Genomic DNA, 23,243 nt, shown 5'->3' on the forward strand with positions numbered 1-23,243 from the left:
ATGGTAATAAAATAACCTCTTTAAATTCTCAAAAATTTTTGGAAACTGACTTAAAATTTTACAAGAAAATAAACGCGTTTTGTTTACAGAAATATAGGAAATAAAATTTGTAATTATGTTTATTTTTATATTTAGAAAAATATTGTTAAATAAATTCATACTTTTTACAATCAAACTTTATTTGGAATTAACGTTATTCAATGCAAATTGTGAAGTAATAAATAGAGTGAAATGATTTAATGCATTTATTGAATATTATTAAATAGAACAAAACCACTCATATTTAATTTCAATGAAACTATAATACAGTAAGTAAAAATATAGCTACATTTGTTACTCAGCATTGAGTTGCCAGAATTAAACTTAAATCAATTTCAGTTAATTATACCATTGAAATTAACCAAAATGGTATTGCCCAGTCACTAAAATATAATCACTCACCGCTTGCGGCACCGCCTCCGTAGCCGCTTCCGAATCCACCTGCAGCTCCAGCTGCTGCAATTAGAATATCATGGTAACAAAATACCCTGTTTAAATTCACAATACAATTTTTGGAAACTGACTTAAAATTTTACAAGAAAATAAACACGCTTTTTTTCACAGAAATATAGAAAATGAAAATTTGTAAATATATTCATTATTATACATAGAAAAATATTGTTAAGTAGACTGAAATGTTTTAATGTATTAATTGAATATGAAATAATACTTTTAATGTTTATTAACATTAGACAGATCAAAACCTTTCAATTTAATTTGAATGAAAACTATAATACAGTTAATATAAATTTTGCAATTTCTGTTATTCACCACTGAGTTGTCTGAATAAAACTTAAATCAATTTCAAATTAACCATATTGCCCAGTCACTAAAATGTAATCACTCACCGCCTGCGGCAATGCCTCCGTAACCGCCTCCAAATCCTGCTGCAAATAGAATATCATGGTAATAAAATACCCGCTTTTAATTTGCAATACAATTTTTTGGAAATTAACCATAGAATTTTACAATGAAATATAATGAATTTTTACAATATTAAAAAATTAAAATGCACAATTTAAATTTTCAAAAAGGGCCTTTTTTATATATTTCCAATCATAACACTAAAAGAAAAAGATCTTTTACATTCCTATAATCGAACTTTACTGTGAAATAGCCATGTTCCTTACTGCTACAATTAGAATATCATAATTAAAAAAATCACTTTGAATTTTCGATAAAAAATTTTAGAAACTATCAAGAAAATAAATGCGATTTGTTTGGAGATATTTGGAAAACGAAACTGTCAGAGTTAATTTTTTAAAACATGTTTAATGTTTTGCATAAAACAATATAAATAAAAGGAAAATTTAATCAAACATTTCAGTAATCGAACTGTACTGTTAATTAATCCTATTTAATATAAAGCGTAAAATTCGAACGAAAAATTCTAAATTAAAATATAACTTTTAGAAAAAATTCTATTGGCAAATATTTTAAAATTAAACAAATTATATATTAAGCAATTACTAAAATTTTCAGAAACTGTATGTTCATAAAATATGTTTTTTTCCTTCTATTCACTAAAATACTTCGAATATATATGTTCTTTTTCAAACCTCCTAATATATAGCATACTAAACAAATGTTGAAATACGTTTTCAGAATAAAATATGATTTTAGTTATTAACATAACTCACAAGTTTTACAATTTTAGGTATAAATTATTAAATTAAAATAAAAAACGTGGTTGACTGGTATATGGTTAATATCATCAGATATGAAATGTAACATGAAAACACTGAGTTAAAATATATATTTTGATTGAACTGAAAAAAAAATAACACTTCTAATGTTCATCATATTGATGAAAAAATGGCATTTAAGTTCAATTTCACGTATAATTTCTCATTCACTAAAAATAATAACGCACCACTTGCGGCTCCACCTCCAAACCCACCTGTAACTCCTGCTGCTGTAATTTCAATACGATTGTCACAATTTACAACCATTTTGAATGAAAGTGAAGCAAATTTCGAAAGTAACTTAGAATGTTACTAGAAAATATTTTGCTGTTTCTATTGCAAAATAAAAAAAATGAAAATATGCAAGAAAAGGTTTTAATAGATGATGAATTAAAGCTTTCAAATGATAAAATTAATATAGGAAATCGGCATCTGTTACCACATTTTTTTAAACATGAAAACAACAAAGAAACTCTCTTAAATTAAAGCTATTGTATTACCTTCTCCTTGTCCTTTTCAAAATAAGAATTCTTGTTAAATGTTTAAAAGTGACTCTTTGAATTTAATCGGAAAATCGAAAATGATATCGAATGGTTAATCGAAAATGATACATAATAAATCAGATCCAATCACTCATACACCAGTTAATAAGTGATTAATAAATTCAAATCATCAGAATGAAGGAGAATGTGAAGGTAAAACTTATTTTTATAAATGTAAATATAATGCGTTTGACTTTGCTTTAATTTGCAAAATTAAGGCTGATTAAATTAAATTTTTTTCTAAAAATATGACAAATAGTGTACAACATCTTATTTCCTTTAATTTAATTCCGAAGTTATCTTCTTAGAATATGTCTTAATTAGAAATGAGACCTCGCGGTACATAAAAAAATCATTTCACCTTAAGTAAAATTTTTATTCAAAACTGAATGTTTAGTAATAAGTTAATTCCAATTTGCACTGTAGTTTGTGAAAATGCGATTAACATCACAAAAACATTTTAAAAGTTAATTATGAAATATTATTAAATGCACTGAATGTATAAAATTATACTTTAATATCTTTTTGTCATTAAACAAAAAAAACCGTTTTTTAATTGAAAATTATTGCAAGATTTTTAAAATTGTTGTTAAAGAAAGCTTGCGACACGACCTCCATAGCCGTCACCAATATTGCCTGCTCCTGCTGCGGCTGCAATTTAAATAAGAACATCATAATTTTTTAAAGAAATTTTTGATGGTGTAAATAATACTTGAAAACATTGTTATCTGCTCAAATAAATGAGAATTGAAAATATACAAGCAAACTTTTTAAAAGATGCTGAATTTTATATTCAAAATGATAACACAAAAACGAACCTAAATGATTGATTTAGAATGTGTCTGATATTTTTTAAGGCCTCAATCAAGAGCGATTATAAATTGCAGATATTATCTATAGAAAAATTTGCAATAGGGTAATTCTTTTCTTTATTAAGATTCTTATCTCGAAGATATTTTAATTTATAAAAAAAATTCTAAATTAATACAAATTTATTATTATTATTATTATTATTTCCTTTTTCTTTTTCATCGGTAAAAAATGAATGACATTATTGATCCTTTTTTATATTGATTTCAATAGTTACTTTGACGAATCATTCGGATACAAATACTTTATAGAAACATGCAGGATAATAATAAAAGAAATATAACATAAAACATGCAAGATAATTATGATAGAAAAGTATTTTTAGTTTAAAGCAAGATCTTCGTTTCTCTTAATTCTGAATTCATCATTTATAATTTTTTTTAAATTAAAGCAAAGTTGCTTGTTTTAAAATTTAATCGTTTATATTTAATAAAGTTATTAACTGATAAATTTATAAAGTTTTTGTTTGGTTACGCAGGAAATCAATTCCTATCCTGCCCTACAATTAGTGAAAATGAATTTAATAAAATAAGATCAAGCAAAACAAACAGAAGGTAAAGTTTTACTCAAAGAATCAATAAAAAAAACAATACTTGAATATGCTTTACTAATAGACAAAGCAAAATATTTTTAATTTATCATTAGAAGTTTTATACTCTTCCTAAAAATGTATTGGCTTACCGCTTCCAGGTCCACTTCCAAAACCACCTGCAGCTCCGGCTGCTATATTTTAATATCTTTGTTGAATAATAACAAACATCAAGTAATAAATAATAATAGTGATAGATCGACAGATCGATCTTTTTGACATATAGACAGACAGACATTTCCCAAAAATGTATTTTTCCGTACTCGAGGATATTTAAAACGTGGAGATGAAGGAAAATCTCGTGTTCGAATTTTTTGATGATTACAATATTTTCTCTATACCTGGTATATTAGAAAGTAAGAAAAGTCGCTTCGTACCAGCTTAAATGCTTAAAGAATTAGTTGTCCTAGTTCCAATTAAAGGGGTTTGGAGTAGTGTTTTCAAAGGACATAAGGTGGTACTAATACATGGTTCATAATAATTAAAATTTAACTAATAAACTGAGTATCATGGAAATTTAATTGAGAAATTAAATTGTAAATTGAAGAATTCTTGTGCATTCTAATGTTTCTGAGAAAAATGTGCAACACACAGTTTCTATAACATACAAAATATTTATGCATTTCTCTTCGATTTATATATATTTAATAAATATAAAATATTTTTCATAAGTTTTCAATATTGCATATTTTATATCAAAACAGATATCTCCGGATTCCATCCCCAAGTCTAAATTATGAATACAAATTAAATTTCAGTTACGTAAATAAAATGCTGCTTTGGAAAATCTACATTACGCAATCAATATATACTTTCAGGTAAAAAAAAAATAATAAATTATTATTTTAATAACTGATAAAATTTTCTAAATCTTTTTTACTTATTCCACAATTTTTTTTATCTCGTTATTGATTTAACTTGAGAAACTCTCTAGTATTTATTATTGAAAATAGTTTTAATGTAATCGTAATTAAATAATTCTTCTAATTAATTGTTTATAGCATATAATACACCAATATAAATTCTGATTAAGTCCGATTTCCCCTAGAAAATATATTGATTATTATATTTTATAATTATTCAATCATAATCTCTTCTGAATACGCAACGTTCAAAATAAGAAAGGCAGGCCATTAAAATTCATTGGGAATATTCTAAAATATTGAAATAAAATATTATTTATCGATGAAAATGAATGTTATGAAAAGTAACCTCAATTTCCATATTTCATAATATTAAGCTTATAGTTAATCTCATCAGAAATTTAAACGTTATTATTAAAATGAAAAGTAGACTGCTAATTTAAGACTGAAAGAAAAAATTATTATTTGTTCGATATGCTGATGATTTACCAAAATAAAACCCTCTCTTAGTTAATTTTACATGATAAGTATTGTATACTTTATAAAAATGAAACAACTCACCACCTGTGACACCAACTGGGGTTAAGCCAGTACGCCGGCCATATGCTGGGAAACAGAATAGAGATTTTAAATATAGTTGCAACACTCAAGTTTGGCAGTTTTTACTAATTTAAAAATAATAATTCTTTAATGGTCAATTTTCAGAATAACACAGCACAAATTTACAAATTTATTCATTCACTTTACAATGTTACAAAAATACACATTGTATTCACAAATGACTGTTCTATTTCAATTTTACAATTTGATTAGCTAAAAAGTGAACAAACCAAAAGTTAACAAAGGATTGAAACGAAATTGGACGAATGTAAAAACCAAAATATTTTAATAATTAAAGGCGAATATATTACTTACAGTATTCGTTATTGATTTAGAAAAATCGAGTCTTAAATTAATTTTATCATATTTGCATATTTTCTAAAAATGCAGCAATTCATCGCTTATGGCAACATTTCACAAACTACCTGCTATTATTAAAATAATAATTTTACAGTTTTAAAATATGAGTTTTAAATTTTCAACGAAATAAAATAAAAATTAATAACTTGAAGTTGTTTTGATAATACTATTGTAAACAGTAAACTGTAACGGAGAATTGTTCTCGAAGATGATGCGATCACATGCAGGAGCTAAAATTTTGCTTTCTTATTATACTTTAAAATACAACAAATTAAATTTGACAATTTAATAAACTGTCATTCTGTAACTGAAAAAACAACGAAGATTTATGAAGTCTTTTGGTGTTTTATACAGACCATTGGGTTTGCAATTAACATAAAACAGAGAATGATAAGTAATAATCCAACAGCAGCTCGACGTTGAAATGGGAAATAATTTATTTTATTTATGAATTAATTTAAATTTTAAGGTATTATTTGGTACAAAATATACTATGCACAGTGAAAGTTTATAAGCATTCCTCAGTAAAACAAGATTTTTGTCATATTAATTCTGATCTACGAAGATCAGACTCTAAGATAAGAATACTTCAACTTCAATTCTTTAAAATTTTACATTTTGGTCGGCTGAAATGTGGGGATTAAAATCAGGAATGGAACTAAATATTGATAGCAGAAATTCGAGAGTATTCCAGGGGGAAAAAAACTAGTTTCAATGTAAGTTCTGAAGAAAACCACATTTAATTTAACGATGCATGAACAATATTGAATAGTTTATAAAAAGCTCTTAATTCACAACTAGTGAAAGTGATTCATAAATTTAAAAAAATCAAACGATAGCTATTTTAAAATTTAAATATAGAAAATATAGAATTTAGCATTTTAAATGAATCGAAAATAAATATTAATTACGTTAAAATTACTACAAAATTGCTAAAAATGGTTTTACTCACCGCCTGCAACACCAGTTCCGTAGCCACCTCCCATACCACCTGCAGCTCCAGCTGCTACAAATAGAATATCGAAGATTTAATATAACATTTTGATATGTGCAATGAAGAAATTTCAGAAATGAGCATAGATTTTTAAAAGGAAGTACAAAGTTTTTTTTAAAGGAACGGAATACTGAAAAAAATATTTGAATTTAGAACAAGTTTAATTTTATAATTAAAAATATTACACTTTTGGAACATATAGAACTGTAGTTTATAGAATCGAATTGTATTGTGAATCACTCGTCTCTTTTTTAAATTGTCATTAAAACATCTTAAATCCTAAATATTTTATTTAGAAGAATGTCCATTATCAAGATTTTTTTTCCATTTAATGAATTACATTTCAAATAATAATAATTTTTTTAAAAAAAATAAGTATGTTAAATTATTGTTACATTTTTATATCTCGTTTCCCTAATTATGGGGAAAATATAAATTTTATTTCATATACATATTCTTTATTTAATCCTCGTCAAAATGCATTTGAATTGAAATAAATTCTGAATTAACCTTATCATCTTTTAATTAAAATAAGATATGTCATTGCATATAAAAATGATATAATTCCAATTTAATAATGTTTTCAGTCTTAAATGTTTGGCTAACTAAATAAATAGAATATCAAGTTTCTTCCTATTCTTTTCATATTTTTTAATTTCCGTAAATATAACATTTCATATTCGTTAATTTTGGACAGCAAAAGCCTTTTCATTCAATTTGACACGGAAAAAATTGCACAGTTACTAAAAACGTAGTAACTCACCGCTTGCGGCACCACCTCCGAAACCGCCTCCCATTCCACCTGCGGTTCCTGCTGTTGCAATTTTAATAAAATAATACAATTTTAAAATAAGCTTGATTAATAAACAAGAAAGAAATTTGAAATTTAGCTGTAAAATGTTATCAAAAAACATATTTCAGTTTTATTTTTAACGGTAGGATTTGGATTTTAATGAAAAACTGATTAATACCACATTAAAATCAATGCGACAACTAGAATGTAAAGTTTTAATTATGACTTTATGTAAAAACTCAATGCTCGTTGTCATAACGCAATACCTTTTCAGCATTAAAAGTATTATGCAATTATTAAAAAATTTAGCGGCACCAAATTTGTAGCCATACCATCTGCAGCTGAGGCTTCTGCGAGTTGCATAATATCATAAATTTCAAACAACTATTTATGCTGGTTTATGATAGAAATGCGCCTATTCACCAGAGAATATTAATAGAAAATATGACGGTTCACTTGATGAAAATACGGAACATTGAAATGCACAAATTATATTGTCAAAAGTTAAATTATATTTTATTTAGAAAAGAAGAATGTTAATTTTGCATTGTTCCTAAAGTAAATGTTTATAAGCTATTCATATTTAAGATTTGGTATTATATTTTAAGATAAACTTACTGCAAGTAGAAAAGTATTTCTATTTTAACAAAATACATGTTAGAAACTAAATTCATTTTGCAATTCGATTAGCCAAACCGTGATTGATAACCGAAATTATCAGAACGGAAACAAAATATGGATAATGTAATAGTTGGTATTTATAAGATTTTAATTTACAAAGTATGAATTCTATTATCGTTATCAATACACTAAAATTATCATACAATAATGCAATAACTTATCGCTTATGGCACCACAGTTTATACTACCGTTAACCCCAGCTGCTGCAAAAAGAATAAGAATATCTAAACTAACACTTTTAATGATAAAGTTTTATAATAACCAGTGCAGATGATGTTATCAAAAAATTGCTATATAACCTAATTTCCACAAAAGATTTATATTGTATTTTCTCAATTTTTACCTTCTTGAGTTCAGAAATCTTTCATAAAAACAAATATTATTTAAAGAAAAAATTTTCCCAAATTTTGTAAGGGAACAAGTTGCACAATTTTTACACAACACAAAATGTGCAGGTTATTCCCATAAAAGTTAAATAAAAATTCTTCTCTTAATTTAATTAAAATAAAATTAACCGTATAAGAAGATCTAAAAACACTTGTAGAATTTTTAAAATAAACTATTTTTAGATTGATAAGTTAAAAGTTCTAATGTTGATAAGTTAAAAGTTCAAATGAGTTAAAACCACAAAACATACAATTAATTTCAGATTAACCAAATAATTAAACTACTTAAAATGTAGTAACTCACCACTTGTAGCACCACCAGCAAAACCACCTCCGAATCCACCTGCAGCTCCTGCTGCTGAAATTAGAAAATCATAATTTTTAAATAATCTCTTAGTACTTACAAAAGTGAAATATCGAAATGAACATAGAGTTTTGGGAGGAAATACAACGCGTTTTCTTTTGAAATATGAAAAACAAACCTTCGAAAGTGTTTTTTTTTCAAAATGCTTATTTTTTTTATATTTGCAATAATATGGCTCATTGATCGTTCTTTCTCACATATATTTTTTAAAAAAATGAATGCAAAATTTCCGCTTTATTTTTAGATAGTAAAGCAAAATATTTATTTTTCAGGAAACGCTTTCATTTATCCTAGTCAGAAAACTTGAAAAATATTATATCGTCATAAAAAAATATATTAAACTCATCGGTTCTGGCACCAACTCCGTAGTCCATACCACCTGCTCCAACTACACTGCACAATTAAAATTTCATAATTTTAAAATAACCTTTTTTTAATTTGCAAAAATTTTTGAAAAGTGATCTCAGAATTTTAAAAGGAAATAAATGCGTTTGTTTTTGAAGCAATTTGGAAAGTGAAAATGTTAAAGTAAAAGTTTTAAAATATGTTTACCTTTACATGTTTTATAAGGCCAGCCAAAGGAAAAAAAATCATCAATCGTTCCTACAATCGACCTCTATTCTGAATCAGCCCTCACTCATATAAATCAAGAAGAATGTAACAAATTTACTATCACTAAAATTATAATAATTTTCCGCTTAAATTATAACTACCTCCCATACCAGCTGTCTCAATTAAAATATCATAATATTCAAATGACTTTTTTTTAATTGTGAAGAAATAATTTCATTACTGACAGTAGAATATTAAAAGGAAATAAAATACGTTTTCTTTAAGAAAAGTATAGAAACGAGCAAAAACAAAATAAATTTTGAAACAATGTTTATATATATTTTATATTACGTTTCATTTATTATATCCATTTTATATATTTATATTTTTATATTCAAAGTAATACTAATAAAAGGATATATCTTAATTCTTGCCTATAATAGAACGTTGTAAATAAGCGTTGTAAATTAAATAAATTATCATTTATAAAATTATTTAAAATTTACAGAATATATTATATATATATATACAGAAATTTATCATATTTATACAAAAATATTATAGAGAGGACTGTAGCTTCAAAGGTATTCTACGCCAAGATATCATTTGGTATCTATCAGAAAATGTAGCCTGATTAGCAAAAGTACCTCAATAATGCAGGATTTTAGTTATATTAATTATATATTTTAAAGTTTTTCACTTTTAATATAAGAATTTTTCGCTTCAAGCTTATCAAAATTCTGCATTCCGTTTGATTGAAATGTGACATAATTTCATATGAAATTACATATGAAAAAATTACATATGAAACAAAATATTGATAGCATAGTTAAGAATTACTGAAAGGAGAAAAAATTTAAATTGTTAATGTTGGTAACCGAAAAACAGCACTTAAATTTTATCTCACATGAAAAATATTGCTGAGATTGTAACACGGTAAAAGCTTACCACTTGCTGCACCACCTCCAAAGCCACCTCCAAAACCACCCGCTACACCTGATGCTAAAATTTCAATAAAATATAATAAATATAAAAACAAATCTTCTGGAATATGGCAGGAAAAAATTGAATGTGGGGGAATACACATTGTTAAAATAAAGAAACAACAATTTTCTCTTGTAAAATAAAGAAAATGATAATATACAACTAATTTTTTTAATTATTTATCTTTAACAAATGGTAAAATTAATGGAAGAAATAAGCATTCAACTTCATAATAGAATTAAAACATTTTTTGACATATCTATATTAAAGCATTAAGTAAAAAAGCCTTTAAATTTACGATATTATATAAAGAAAAATTTAAAATATCAGGTATTTTGAAAATCAACAAATTAACATGAGTAAAATCATTCCAATTTTCTAAAACAACTTATTCACTTAATGTCTAGATTTGAAAAAGTCAGAATATTAATAGATATTGTATCTTGCATAAATTTTAAAAATCATTTATTTCTGTGCAATATACAATATCCAAGATTACTGAAAATAGCGAAGTAATTCTGCATTAAAATATAACTTCCGTTTAATCACTGTTAAAGAAAACTTCTCTTATTCACACTGAGAATAAACTTCTTATTAATGCTTAAAAATTAAATCTATTCAGTGTAATCGGGCTGTTCTTTATTTGAAAGAGAAAGTTTCGTATGACAATAACTCTTACTTTATGTTCTGGTTAGCGTTAGAGATTAATGAATTGAAAAAAATCAGACAATTTTGCAATTGAAATTTAAAATTTATATATTTGAAATTTTAATTAATCTGGAAAAACTAAAAAAAATAATTACGTCAAAAAATTACAAAAACTGCTAAAAATGGTTGAACTCACCACTTGAGGCACCACCTCCGTATCCAACTCCCATACCACTTGCAACCCCGGCTGCTATTTTTTAAATATCATATTCTTAAAATAAGCTTTCGCATTGTACAAAATACCAATTTGAAATTTTACTGCAAGGAATTATCAAAATTCGTATTTTTTTTCTCCAAAGAATGATATTTAAAAAAGGTTATGTAAACTTTTTATACGAAATATTCCAATTTCTGCTTAAAATAAAAACACTAGTTGAAAAAGACTGAGCGCACTTTCCTGAATCGAATTATATTGTGAATTGTCCATATCTTCTTTAAATCATCAGGAAGAATTCTAAAAGCCAATATTATATCTAGTAAAGTTTATATTCGAATGCATTCCCCCCCCCCTTTAACATATTATCTTTGATGTAATAATAATTTTTTTCTGAAACGGTACTTTTAATGTAAAGTAAAATAATTTGTGTCTTCATTTTTTATAGAAATAATTATTAATATTTATTTTAATTCCAATACCTTATTTAAAGTTACCATTACGCAATTCAATTAATATATAGGATACTGAATGATCATTGGTAAGCGTTTCTACATTGAAATACGATTTCAGTTTATATTAATAATAACAAAGTTATCTAAACTTCTTTCAATCAAAATAATACTTATCATACCTGCCTAAACGTTATAAATTTTCACTATTTATTTCAAAGTCAATGATTCGCGTTGAAATCCAGTTCTGCATTAAGATAAATAAAGGTTATTCAGGAAAATGCTATGAATAACAAAAAAAACATGGAATAATAACAAAGAAGTAAAATATAAAATTTTATTCTATGATTTTTCAAAAAGCATAACTCACCACTTGCTCCACCAAATCCGTAGCCACCTCCCATACCACCTGCAGCTCCGGCTGCTGCAATTTGTATTATATGCATTTAAATCAATTGCTTATGAAGAATCTAGATAGAAACTTATACATTATCCAAACAATATTACTATAAAATATTATAGTTTATCTGATGCAAATAAGGAACATTAAAAATATACAAATTAAATTTTTAAATAATGTGGAATTTCATAATGAAATGCAGAACACTAATTTATATAATAATTTTTTCGTATTTAATATAAGATTTCGCATTGCATTTTGCAAGATAAACTCACGGCAATTAGAAACTAATTTTAATGTTAAGACCATATTTATTAGTAATTAAATCAAATTTTACACTCAGGTTAGTTAATTTATGATAAACAATATTAGAATTAAAATAAAATATGGTAAATGAAATAATTGGCATTTATTTTAAGATTGTAATCCACAAAGTAATACTTTAATAGTCGTTATCGATTTGCCAAAAAAAACAATTAAAGGTGTTAGTATACTAAAACTATCCTAAGATTAATAAAAATGTAAGAACTCATCGCTTTTGATGCCACCTAAAGCAGCAGCTGATGCAAATTAGATTAAGAATGTTAAAGTTTAAAAAAAAACTATTCTAGAAAGCGCTATCGAAAAATTTGAAATATAACCTAATTTCCACTATACAATTAATTATATTGCTCCTTCGCAATGTCTACCTTTTAGAATTCAGAAATCACATAAATGCAAATATTATATCTATAAAATGTAATAAAAGCATTTTTCAATGGAATAAGTTCCATCTCTTGTCCTCTATAAAATTTTCTAAAAGGAGGAATTTGTAGAAATCCACAAATTTACATCTTGTTGCCATTGTCCACTTTTAAGGAAAAATAACGGACAAGTATTACAAAGCGTTTTATGCTATCAATTATTTTCTAATGAAACTAAAATTTACCTGACAAATTTATGACTAACAGACATTTCCTCTTTAAAATATGAATCTGATTTATTATTTTCGAAGTAACAGTTTTTAACATTGTTCCTCATTAATATAAAGTTTTTGTACCACATTTTTGGAAATTAGATTATTTCAGACCAACAAGGAATTTTATCTTAATAATTATATTCCGCTTAAAAGTAATTCAAAATTCTTCTTTCCATTTAGTTGATATTTTATTAGTAGACGCAGAATATCTTATGAAACTTGGAGAATACAAAGTATATAGCTATTTTCTGATTCATACGGTAAAAATTATTTCGGTGATTTGCCATAAAAGAAACCGTCATAGAATTAATTTCACCATATTCCACGGTCGCTAAAAATGTAGCAACTCACCGCCTGCAGCACCACCACCGTAGCCACCTCCAAATCCACCTGCAGCTCCTGCTGCTGTAATTAGAATATCGTAATTTTAAAATAACATCTTGGTAGGCATAATGAAATAATTTGAAAAATTAAAATAGATTTTTCAAGAAAAGACGAAACATTTTCTTTTGAAAAAAAAAATTGTTGTAAACAAAACTTCAAAAGATAAATTTCAAATTATTAATTTTTAAAGGTTGCAATAATATCAGAAACTGATCGTGCTTCCTTACATATATTTAAAGAAACAAAGATGAATACAAAATTTGATCTTTATTTTCAAGTAATTAAACAAAAAATATTTATATTTTTCCGGGAAAAAACTCGGTTATACTGATCAGTTAACTTGAAAATTATTACACAGTCACTAAAATTGTAGATACTCACCGTTCATAGCACCACCTCCGTAGCCCATACCACCTGCAGCTCCGGCTGCTGCAATTAAAATACTATACATTTAAAATAATGAAAAATTTGGGTAATTTACAAAACATTTTCTAAGGGAATGTAATGCGTTTTCTTTTTAAGAAATAGTGAAAATTAAACAACCAAAGGTAAATTATTTAAATATATATATTCTAATATTTACAATAACATCCCTAAAAGGATAAATCATAATTCTTTCCTATAATCGATCTATACTGTGAGGGTCCAATTTTAATATAAAACGTGAAATAAAATGTTCAAAATTAAATATTATCTTTGAAAGTTTCGTATTTTCAAATACTGTAATAAATAAAGAAGTAATCGCTGTTGCAAATGATCAAACCTTTAGAAAACTGCATCTACATTGAATGCAAAAAATCTACAACGTATTACCACATTTTCAGAAGAGTATAATATGGATGTCTGTAGGTTTAAAAGGTTTTTTAAGAAATTGCTTTTTTATCAAATTTTTGGTGGTAAATTTGTCATTTGCCACAAAATATAGCATTCTTTAAAATAGTGTTTTAGTATTACCTCAATATAGCAGGATTTTTTTTTTTGTAATATTAATTTTTATTTATGGATGTATGAATTTTTCCCTTTTAATAAAAAAATGTTTCGCTGGAAATTGATTGAAATTCTACATTTCAGCTGGATAAATGCGAAGATTAAAATCAGATATAAACGAAATATAGATAGCATAAATTTCAGAGATAATGAAAAAGAAAAACTAACACTTCTAATGTTAATTATCAAAAAAAGGCATTTAAATTTAATTTCATATGGATAATATTGGTAAGATTGTGAAACACCAGTAGCTCACCCCTTGCGGCGCCAATTCCGTGGCTGCCTCTGAAGCTACGTGCTATGCCTGATGCTATAGTTTCAATAAAATTATCATAATTTGAAGGTAACCGCTTTGAAGAAGTAGGAAAGGTTTTGAACGTGGAAGACCGTACATTTTTATAAGAAAACCCCAGGCATTTACTATAGCAAAATAAAGAAAATGAATATAGTGACGTTTTTTTATGAGATTTTTATTTCTTTTATCAAATGATAACACTAATGGAAGGAATCAATATTCGATTCCATCTATTAATATCAGACATATCTGCATTAGAGCATTAAGGAAAGTCTTTAAATATTATATTAAGCCTTAAGATATTAAATTAAGAAAAATCTGCATTACCAAGAATTTTATAAATCAATGAACTTAATTTTAATATAATCGTTCCAGTTCTCTAAACGATGTATTCATTTTATATCAAATTTTAAAAAACTGCAAGAATATTAATAGAAAAAATTATAAGTTTCTATATTCCATCTGTTTCAAGAATCAATTATTTTAATTAAATATAAAATATACATGAAGGTAATATTAGAGACATATTTCCATATTAAATCATAATTTCACTTATATTATTTCTGAAAACATTTTCTCGTATCCTCATTTAAAAACACTTTTTATTAATATTTAAAAATCAAATCGCTTCATTTTATAAGATTTTATTCGAAAAAGAATTCTTTGTTAGAAATTAATTCTAATTACACATGCATATATGTTAGAAATAGACTAAAAAAAATCAAAAATTCAGACTACAACTTTTTTTATGATTAAAACGCAGAAAATAATACGTTTCACGTTGCTATCAATTTACAAAAAAAATTAATTAAATTCTACGGTAAGAAAATTACCAAATTGCTGAAAATGCTTTAAGTGACCACTAGCGGCACCACTTCCATAGCCACCTGCTATACCAGCGGCAGCTCCAATTGCTACAAGTTTTAAGCAAATCTAATTTTTAAATATCCTTGCTAAGCATATAAGAAACAAATTCGAAAATGAGCCATAAAATGTTATAAAAAACATTAAATGTTTTTTTTTGCAAAAAGTAGAAGACGGATATATATAATTACATTTATAAAAGATGATCAATTATAGTCTTAAAATAACAATACCAAGAAAAAATTGACACACGATTCGTGAATACAATTATATTGCAATTTAGTCCTCTCTTTTAAATAAACCAGGAAAAATTCTAAATCCCAAATACCGTATTCAGTAAAATTTTCATTCCCAAACTTTTTCCATTCAAAATAATATTTTTGATATAATAATTCATTTTTTTTGTAAAACTATGTATTTAATACTTTATCTACTTCATTTTATGAAATATTATATGAACAGATATTAAGAATTCCAATGCCTAATTTATAGTTGTTATCATGCATTTAAATAAAGTTTGTAAGTTTTTATGCATTAATATATGAACTGAATTTATATAAAAACGAAATTAAATTTTCCAAGTTTTTCTCAATTAAAATAACACTTTCCATTTCATGCTTTAAAAATTAAATTATTCAACTAATAACTTTCAAAGTCCATAATTGTCTGAAAATAAACTCCAGTTCTTCATTATAGTAAGCAATGTTGATTAAGAAAAATACGATTAATATCATAAGAAAATCAAGTACAATCAGTAGTAGGTAAAGTTTTATTCTATAATTGGAACCTAAAAATTAAACTTCGTTATCAGCACGATAAACCCCAACTTATTTGATATTGAAAGTAATACACAATTATTCAAAAAGGTAGTAACTCACCGCTTCCACCACCAAATCCGTAGCCACCTGCAGCTCCGGCTGCTGCAATTTATAAATCATAAATTTAAATAAACTATTTATGAAGGTTCTAGATAGAATCTTGTAAATTAACCAAAGAATAATACAATAAAATATTATAGTTTACCTGATGCAAATAAGGAACATCAAAATAAACAAATTAAATTTTTAAATGATGTGGAATTTCATAATGAAATCGAAAATACTAATTTTACATTATTTTTAAAATATTTAAGTTTTTTGTATTTAATATAAGATATTAGAAATGAAACGAAAATAATATTTATAAAATTAAGTATGGAAACTATAAGAGTCGACCTTTATTTTAAGACTATTAACAACAAAATAACCTATGATTGATTAGTCATAAACAATTTACCAAAAAATTTCCATGATAATAAACTATCAATATCACAAAGTTAATAAAAAAGTAAAAACTCACCGCCTGCGACTCCACCTCTCATTCCACCTGCAGCTCCGGCTGCTGCAAATAGAATAAGAACATGTAAATACAAAATAACCAGGGCTGGATGCAAAATAGAAAATTTCGGAATATAGCATAATTTTCATAAATTAATCATATTTTCACAATATCAACTTTCAAGAATTCAGAAATCTTTCTTAAATGCAAATATTATATAAAAATTATAATACAAGAATTTTATATTGGAACAAATGACTTTTCTTATTGTCTTTAAAATTTTCTAAAATAATATATTTGTCGAAAAATATAATTTTACATTTTGTCATAATCGTCTACTTCTGTACAAGAATTACAGAGAAGTCTGTAGTATTTAAGTATTTTATACAAAGCAATTACTTACATCAAACTTAAAATATTGCTTATGAATTGAAGACTGGACCCTATTAGCAAAAGATTTTGTACAAAATCTTAATGATATTCAGTTATTCTAATACCAGCCAATATCGTGTAGGTATCGTAAACACTGTTATTGGGTATTTTGTGCTGATAGAGGAAAGCATTTCCATGTTAAGATGTGAATATGTTTCGTTTTTAAATTTTGAAAAAAAAAAACACAATATTTGAGAGTTTTCCTCATCAAAGTAGGACTTTGCATTTCATATTTCAAAATGACATCAATTAAATTTAAAAAAGAGTTTTATTTGAAAAAGAATGTTTCGCTAAAAATTAACTGATAATTCGTCCTGTCATTTAGTTGAAATATAATTAGTAGCATCAGAAATTTTAACTAAATTTACAGAATGTATAGAAAAAATATTTTCAGATTCAAATATTAGAAGTTCTTTCTAGTGTTCTCTAAAGAATTGATAAAAGAAAACATTACACAATTAATTTTGCTTTAACCATAATACATTCATTTAAAATATGGTATCTCACCGCCTGCGGCACCACCACCGAAGCCACTTCCGAATCCACCTGCAGCTCCAGCCGCTGAAATTAGAATATCACAATTTTAAAATAACCTCTTAGTATATGCATGGAAGAAATTTGAAAAATGGACATAGATTTTTTCAAAGAAATACGACGCGATTTTTTGGGGGTGGGGGAAGGGGAGTGATAGAGGAATTTGGAAAACAAAATAGAAGTTAAATATTTTAAAGATGTTTATTTTATATTTTCAATAATATTATTAAAAGGAAAAAAATTATTCTTTCTTAAAATCAAACTCTATTGTGTATTAGCCATTCCCATATATCTTCGAATATAGATATCCCATACAGATATGGCATTCAAGATATTTTTAGTAAGGATATCATTTGGAATTGTCACAAAATGTCCCGCGCTTAGTAAAATTCATACGCATCTACTCAACAAAACATAATTTTTTCATATTAATTCCCATCTAAGCATATATAAGTTTTCCGCTCTTAAGATGCGAATATTACGCCTGAAATCAATTAAAATTCTACATTTATTTGGTTAAAATGTAATTAATAAAATTATATATGAAATGGAGAGCCTAAATGTATAAGTTATTGAAAAGGAAATATTGAAACTTTTAATTTAATTTAAAAAACCGCATTTAAATTCAATCCAAATAAACAATATTGCGAAGTTTACAAAATGAAAACAGCTGACAAACGGCACCACTACCGCAACCGCATCCGAAACCACCATCTACTCCTGATGCTATAATTTCAACAAGATATCCGAATTTGAAAAGAATATTTTTGAATATGGTAGGAAAAAATGAAGAATATACACAGTTAAAAGAAAACATCATGCATTTTCTATTGAAAAAATACGAAAATGAAGATATACATGTAAAATTTTTTAAATTATTAATTATATTTATCAAATGGTAACACGAAAGAAAAAATAAACTTTCGATTCTATAACAGAATTAAAGTTTCTTTATGATGTCTTTACATTACTATGGGACTTCCAAATCAATTAAATAGCATTAATATAATCATTCAAGTTCTCTAAGACGATATATTCATTTAATGTCAAACTATTAAAGAGTATAAGTGTAGGAAAAGGTTTGTGTATCTCATGTGCTCTAAATAACAGTTATTTCGGCTTAATATAAAATATGCATGATAATTTAAATTAGAGCAGTATTTCTAAATTAAAACATCATTCTAGCTAATAATATCACTGACGAAATCTTCTCCTATTCCCTCTAAAAGAGACTTCTTATCAATTTCTAAAAATTATATCACTTCAGTTTTATCAAATTTTCTTTTATTTATTTGAAAGTGAATGTTTCATAAGAAAATCATTCCAACTATACGTTCACATTAGATAAAAACAGTTCAGTAAACTAAAAAAACCGAGCATGTTAAGAGTAGAGAATAATATATTTAGCATAACTATAAATTTACAAACAAAAAAAAATTAAATTTTACGATAAGCCAATTACACAACTGCTTATCGTACAACAACAAAAAAAAGATGGTTTAATTCACCTTCCGTGCCATAACTTGCAGCTCCCACTGCTGTTTATTTTATAAAATATATTCTTAAAATAAACTTGCTCAGTATACAAAATACCAGTTGTAAAATTAACTACAAACTGTTACCAAAATTCGTAATTTTATTTCTTTTTGCAAAAAATAGGAAACAAATATATAAATTTTATTTATAGAAAACACCTGAATCTATATTTAAATTTTTTAAAAACTAACTGAAAGTATTGAATTATTGTTTTCTAAATAGAACTATATTGCTAATCGCCCATATCTTCTCTAAACCATAGGAAGAATTCCAAATTTCCAATATTATATTTAGTAAAGTCACATTCTCACGAATTTTTTAATTTAGTATATTAATTACCTTTAAAGTAATAATAATTATTTTTCTAAAAGTATACAATATATTTTGTACATTCTTTGTTTTTATAGAAATAAATATCAATATTTATTTAGATACCAGTAATTTATTTACACTGTCATTTTACATTCAATTTAAAATAAAGTATGCTAAAAAGATTGAGAAGTAATATCTCAGTCGACAAATAATATCTCATTTAAATACGGCTTGTAATTTATATTTAAAATGGAATTAATTACTGTATGTTTCTCTAGATTAAAATAACATTTCTAAATACATTTTTTATCTTTAACAATTTCAACATAATAAGATTTTTGATTCAAAGAAAATGATTGGTGGTGCATAAATTAGAAATTCTTCACTGTAATAAATCAAGATTATTATGGGAAATGCGATTAATAGTATCAGAAAATCAAGGAAATAAGCAGAGGGTAAAATTTTATTCTATGATTTAATGTAAAAGCTAATAATCGTTATCTATATACAAAACCAAACTTTTTTGACGTTAAAAGTAATATAAAGTAATTCAAAAGATAGTAACTCACCACTTCCGCTGCCAAATCCATAGTTACCTCCCATACCACCTGCACCTCCGGCTGCTGCAATGTATATATCATGTATTTAAATCAACAATTCATGAAGGGTCTAGAAACTTGGATATTAACCAAAGAATACTTCTATAAATATTACGATTCATCTGATGCAAATAAGGAACATTAAGTTATACCAATTAATTTTTTAAAAGACGTGGAATTATATATGGAAATGAAGAACACTAATTTTGTGCTATCCCTTAAGCAATAATTTATGTTATTCATATTTAATATGGGATTTCTAATTATATCTCCAAGATAAACTTTCTGCATGTATAAAAATATTTCAACATAAAAAAATATTTCTTAGAAATTTCAATCCAAAATATGGAAAATGTAATATTTGGAATTTTCTTTAACCCTTAACTGTGGAAGTGAGACCACTAGCGATGGATTTTCTATCACCCCTATTCTATTTTTAGCTCAATTGAATGGATGGACCCTGTAGCTTCCTGTTTTGTGACCTTCAATACACGTGCACTTTTTCAACCGATTTCAGCAGATACTTCTTAAAATAATTCAGCTATTTCTTCGAGGGCGGTCTCTAAGACCGCATCTCCCTGTTAGTGTCCCGGTAATAAACAAGGCTTAGCAGATAGTGCTAAAACTTGGGCCCCGAAATATCATCCAATTTACTGGTCCTATTATGAAGCAGTGCTCCAGACACTTTTAAATGAATCAGACAGTGATTTTAGTGATAAGGATAATTGTACAAAAGAGTTTTTCGATGAAAGTTCGCATTGAACTGATTTTGATATATATGTTCAAACATAATCAATTTTTCTAGTGATAAGTTATTTTGAAAAATTTATAAAATGTATTAATATAACAAGAGATGTATATACAGAATTTATAGATTGATTTTTATACTAGTTCTTAACTTGTATATTTAAAATGCCCTAGAAAACTGAAAGTCACTCAAGTCGAAAGTCACTCAAGCCGATAAAAAAGGGCCAATTTTACCCATTGTAATTTGAGAAGAAAATGTATGCTCAAACGCAATTTACTTTTTTCAATGACAATATATTTTGAAAAATTTCTAAAATTATTTAGCCTTGATATATAGATATTATTTATCTATATATCAAGAAAAATATCTGCAAAATATATTGGCAGTTTTTCATACTAATATATTCATTAGAAAATTTAATTTGAGTCTAAATGAAATGCGGTCTCGTAGACCGCACCTCCCCAGTTAAGTCCTAAAATTTCCCCTCCCCAGTTAAAGGTTAAGATTTTAATCGGTAAATTAATTTTTAATAAACTTTATCAAATTGGAAAACATAATTTGTAAAGATAAATGTTATATTCAAAAAAAGTAAGAACTCACCGCCTACGGCGCCACCTCCAATACCACCTGCAGCTCCGGCGGCTGCAAGTAAAATAAGAACATCTAAATTTTATAATATCCTATGCTACTTCCGCAATAAAAAAATGTTATAATATATCCGCGAAATGCTGAAAACTATATGCGTTCTCTGTTGCAAAATAATGAAATATTATTTTAGAAACATATTTAAAATATGTAGAATTCTATATTTAAATCATTAACAATAAGATGAAAACAAAGCACTTATTTCCACAACAGAAGCGCATTGTGCTCTCTCCGTGTCTATTTAGAAACATTCAAAAGTTGTTCTGAAATTCAAATATTATAGTTTTAAAAATAAGGATGTTAAATATTTTATAATGGACAAATTTACAATTCTCACCACCATAGCCACCTCCGAATCCACCTGCAGCTCCAGCAGCTGCAATTAGAATATCGTAATTTTAAAATAACCTTTTAGTATGTGTAATGAAGATAATTGGAAAATGAAAATAGATTTTTAGAAGGAAGTATTGCATTTTCTTTCCAAAAAAATAAATAAATAAACGGAACAATTAAATTTACATTGCTAAGATGTTTATTTTTATATTCATAATAATATTACAAAATGATCGTTATTTCTGATATATATTTAAAATTACAATGACTGAATACAAAATATGAGCTGTATTTTTAGGAAAAATGCACTTATTTATCCAACTCGGATAACTTAAATATAATACATAGTCACAAAAAATGAATTAACTCACCACTTGATGCTCCACCTCCGTAACCCAGTCCCATACCACCTGCAGCTCCAGCTGCTGCAGTTATAATAAAATATATAATTTTAAATTATCTTTGACCATTTTACAAAAATTTAATTTAAAATTTGACAGTAAAATGTTACCAAAAATCTTAATATATTTTTGCATTAAAGGGGGAACTATATAAATTTCATTTGTAGAAAATGCTTAAGTTTATATTTAAAATAAAAGTACTAATTGAAAAAAAATCTACGTTTTCTGCATCTAATTATATGCTGGATTTTGCATATTTTAAATCTCAAATATTATATTTATTAAATTTTACTTCTTATTTTCCAATTTAATTCATTAACTCTGTTATGATAATTAATTCTTTTCGAAAACATTATATTTAATAAAAGACAGAAAATTTTTTATTGCTTTAACTGTCATCAAAAAATACAAATATTTATTTAAATTCCAATATCTTATTTAAAGTTATTATTTTGCAATTAAATATTTATTTAAATTCCACATTCCTATTTAAATATATTGTTTTGAATTTAATTTAAAACAATGCATGCTTAATAATAATCTCCGCTGGAAACAATCTCACTTCATATGAATCATTAAATTGCTTTTTCCAATTATAATAAAAATATAAGATATTGTTTCATATAAAATAACACTTTTCATTACATGTTTCATAATTAAATAATTTCAACCTAATAAGGGCTTTTTTATTTAAAAATCAAAGAATTTGCAGGAAATTAATTCCAACTGAGCACTTAGGTAAATGACGGTTATTTTAAGGCCTTTGTTAAATAAAATAACGAAATCGGGCAATATCAGTAGAGTGTTGAATCTCATATTGGTCTATAAAAAATATTTTTAAAGTTCTTTACCATTATGAAATATCGAAGTTTTTTGATATGA

At 25.7% G+C, this 23,243-nt stretch overlaps 1 protein-coding gene across 1 annotated transcript in view; it reads right to left on the bottom strand.

Moving 5' to 3' along the window:
• Positions 1-2,855: 2,855 nt before the first annotated feature.
• The window catches only part of LOC129975505 (uncharacterized), a 32,990-nt gene continuing 12,602 nt past the window's right edge, over positions 2,856-23,243 (bottom strand). Inside the window, exons 7-24 of the mRNA XM_056088567.1 lie at positions 22,332-22,385; positions 21,965-22,003; positions 21,583-21,624; positions 20,205-20,258; positions 17,761-17,814; positions 16,843-16,884; positions 16,383-16,424; positions 15,474-15,554; positions 13,740-13,787; positions 13,326-13,379; positions 11,987-12,040; positions 11,147-11,200; positions 10,267-10,320; positions 8,707-8,760; positions 7,306-7,356; positions 6,501-6,554; positions 5,150-5,194; positions 2,856-2,917 (exon numbers count right to left, since the gene is read on the bottom strand). Coding sequence (XP_055944542.1) covers positions 2,856-2,917; positions 5,150-5,194; positions 6,501-6,554; positions 7,306-7,356; positions 8,707-8,760; positions 10,267-10,320; positions 11,147-11,200; positions 11,987-12,040; positions 13,326-13,379; positions 13,740-13,787; positions 15,474-15,554; positions 16,383-16,424; positions 16,843-16,884; positions 17,761-17,814; positions 20,205-20,258; positions 21,583-21,624; positions 21,965-22,003; positions 22,332-22,385 — 938 coding nt within the window. The remainder of the gene's footprint in view (positions 2,918-5,149; positions 5,195-6,500; positions 6,555-7,305; positions 7,357-8,706; positions 8,761-10,266; positions 10,321-11,146; positions 11,201-11,986; positions 12,041-13,325; positions 13,380-13,739; positions 13,788-15,473; positions 15,555-16,382; positions 16,425-16,842; positions 16,885-17,760; positions 17,815-20,204; positions 20,259-21,582; positions 21,625-21,964; positions 22,004-22,331; positions 22,386-23,243) is intronic.

The sequence above is a fragment of the Argiope bruennichi genome, chromosome 7, assembly GCF_947563725.1.
Source record: "Argiope bruennichi chromosome 7, qqArgBrue1.1, whole genome shotgun sequence".
NCBI classification, from domain to species: Eukaryota; Metazoa; Arthropoda; class Arachnida; order Araneae; family Araneidae; genus Argiope; species Argiope bruennichi.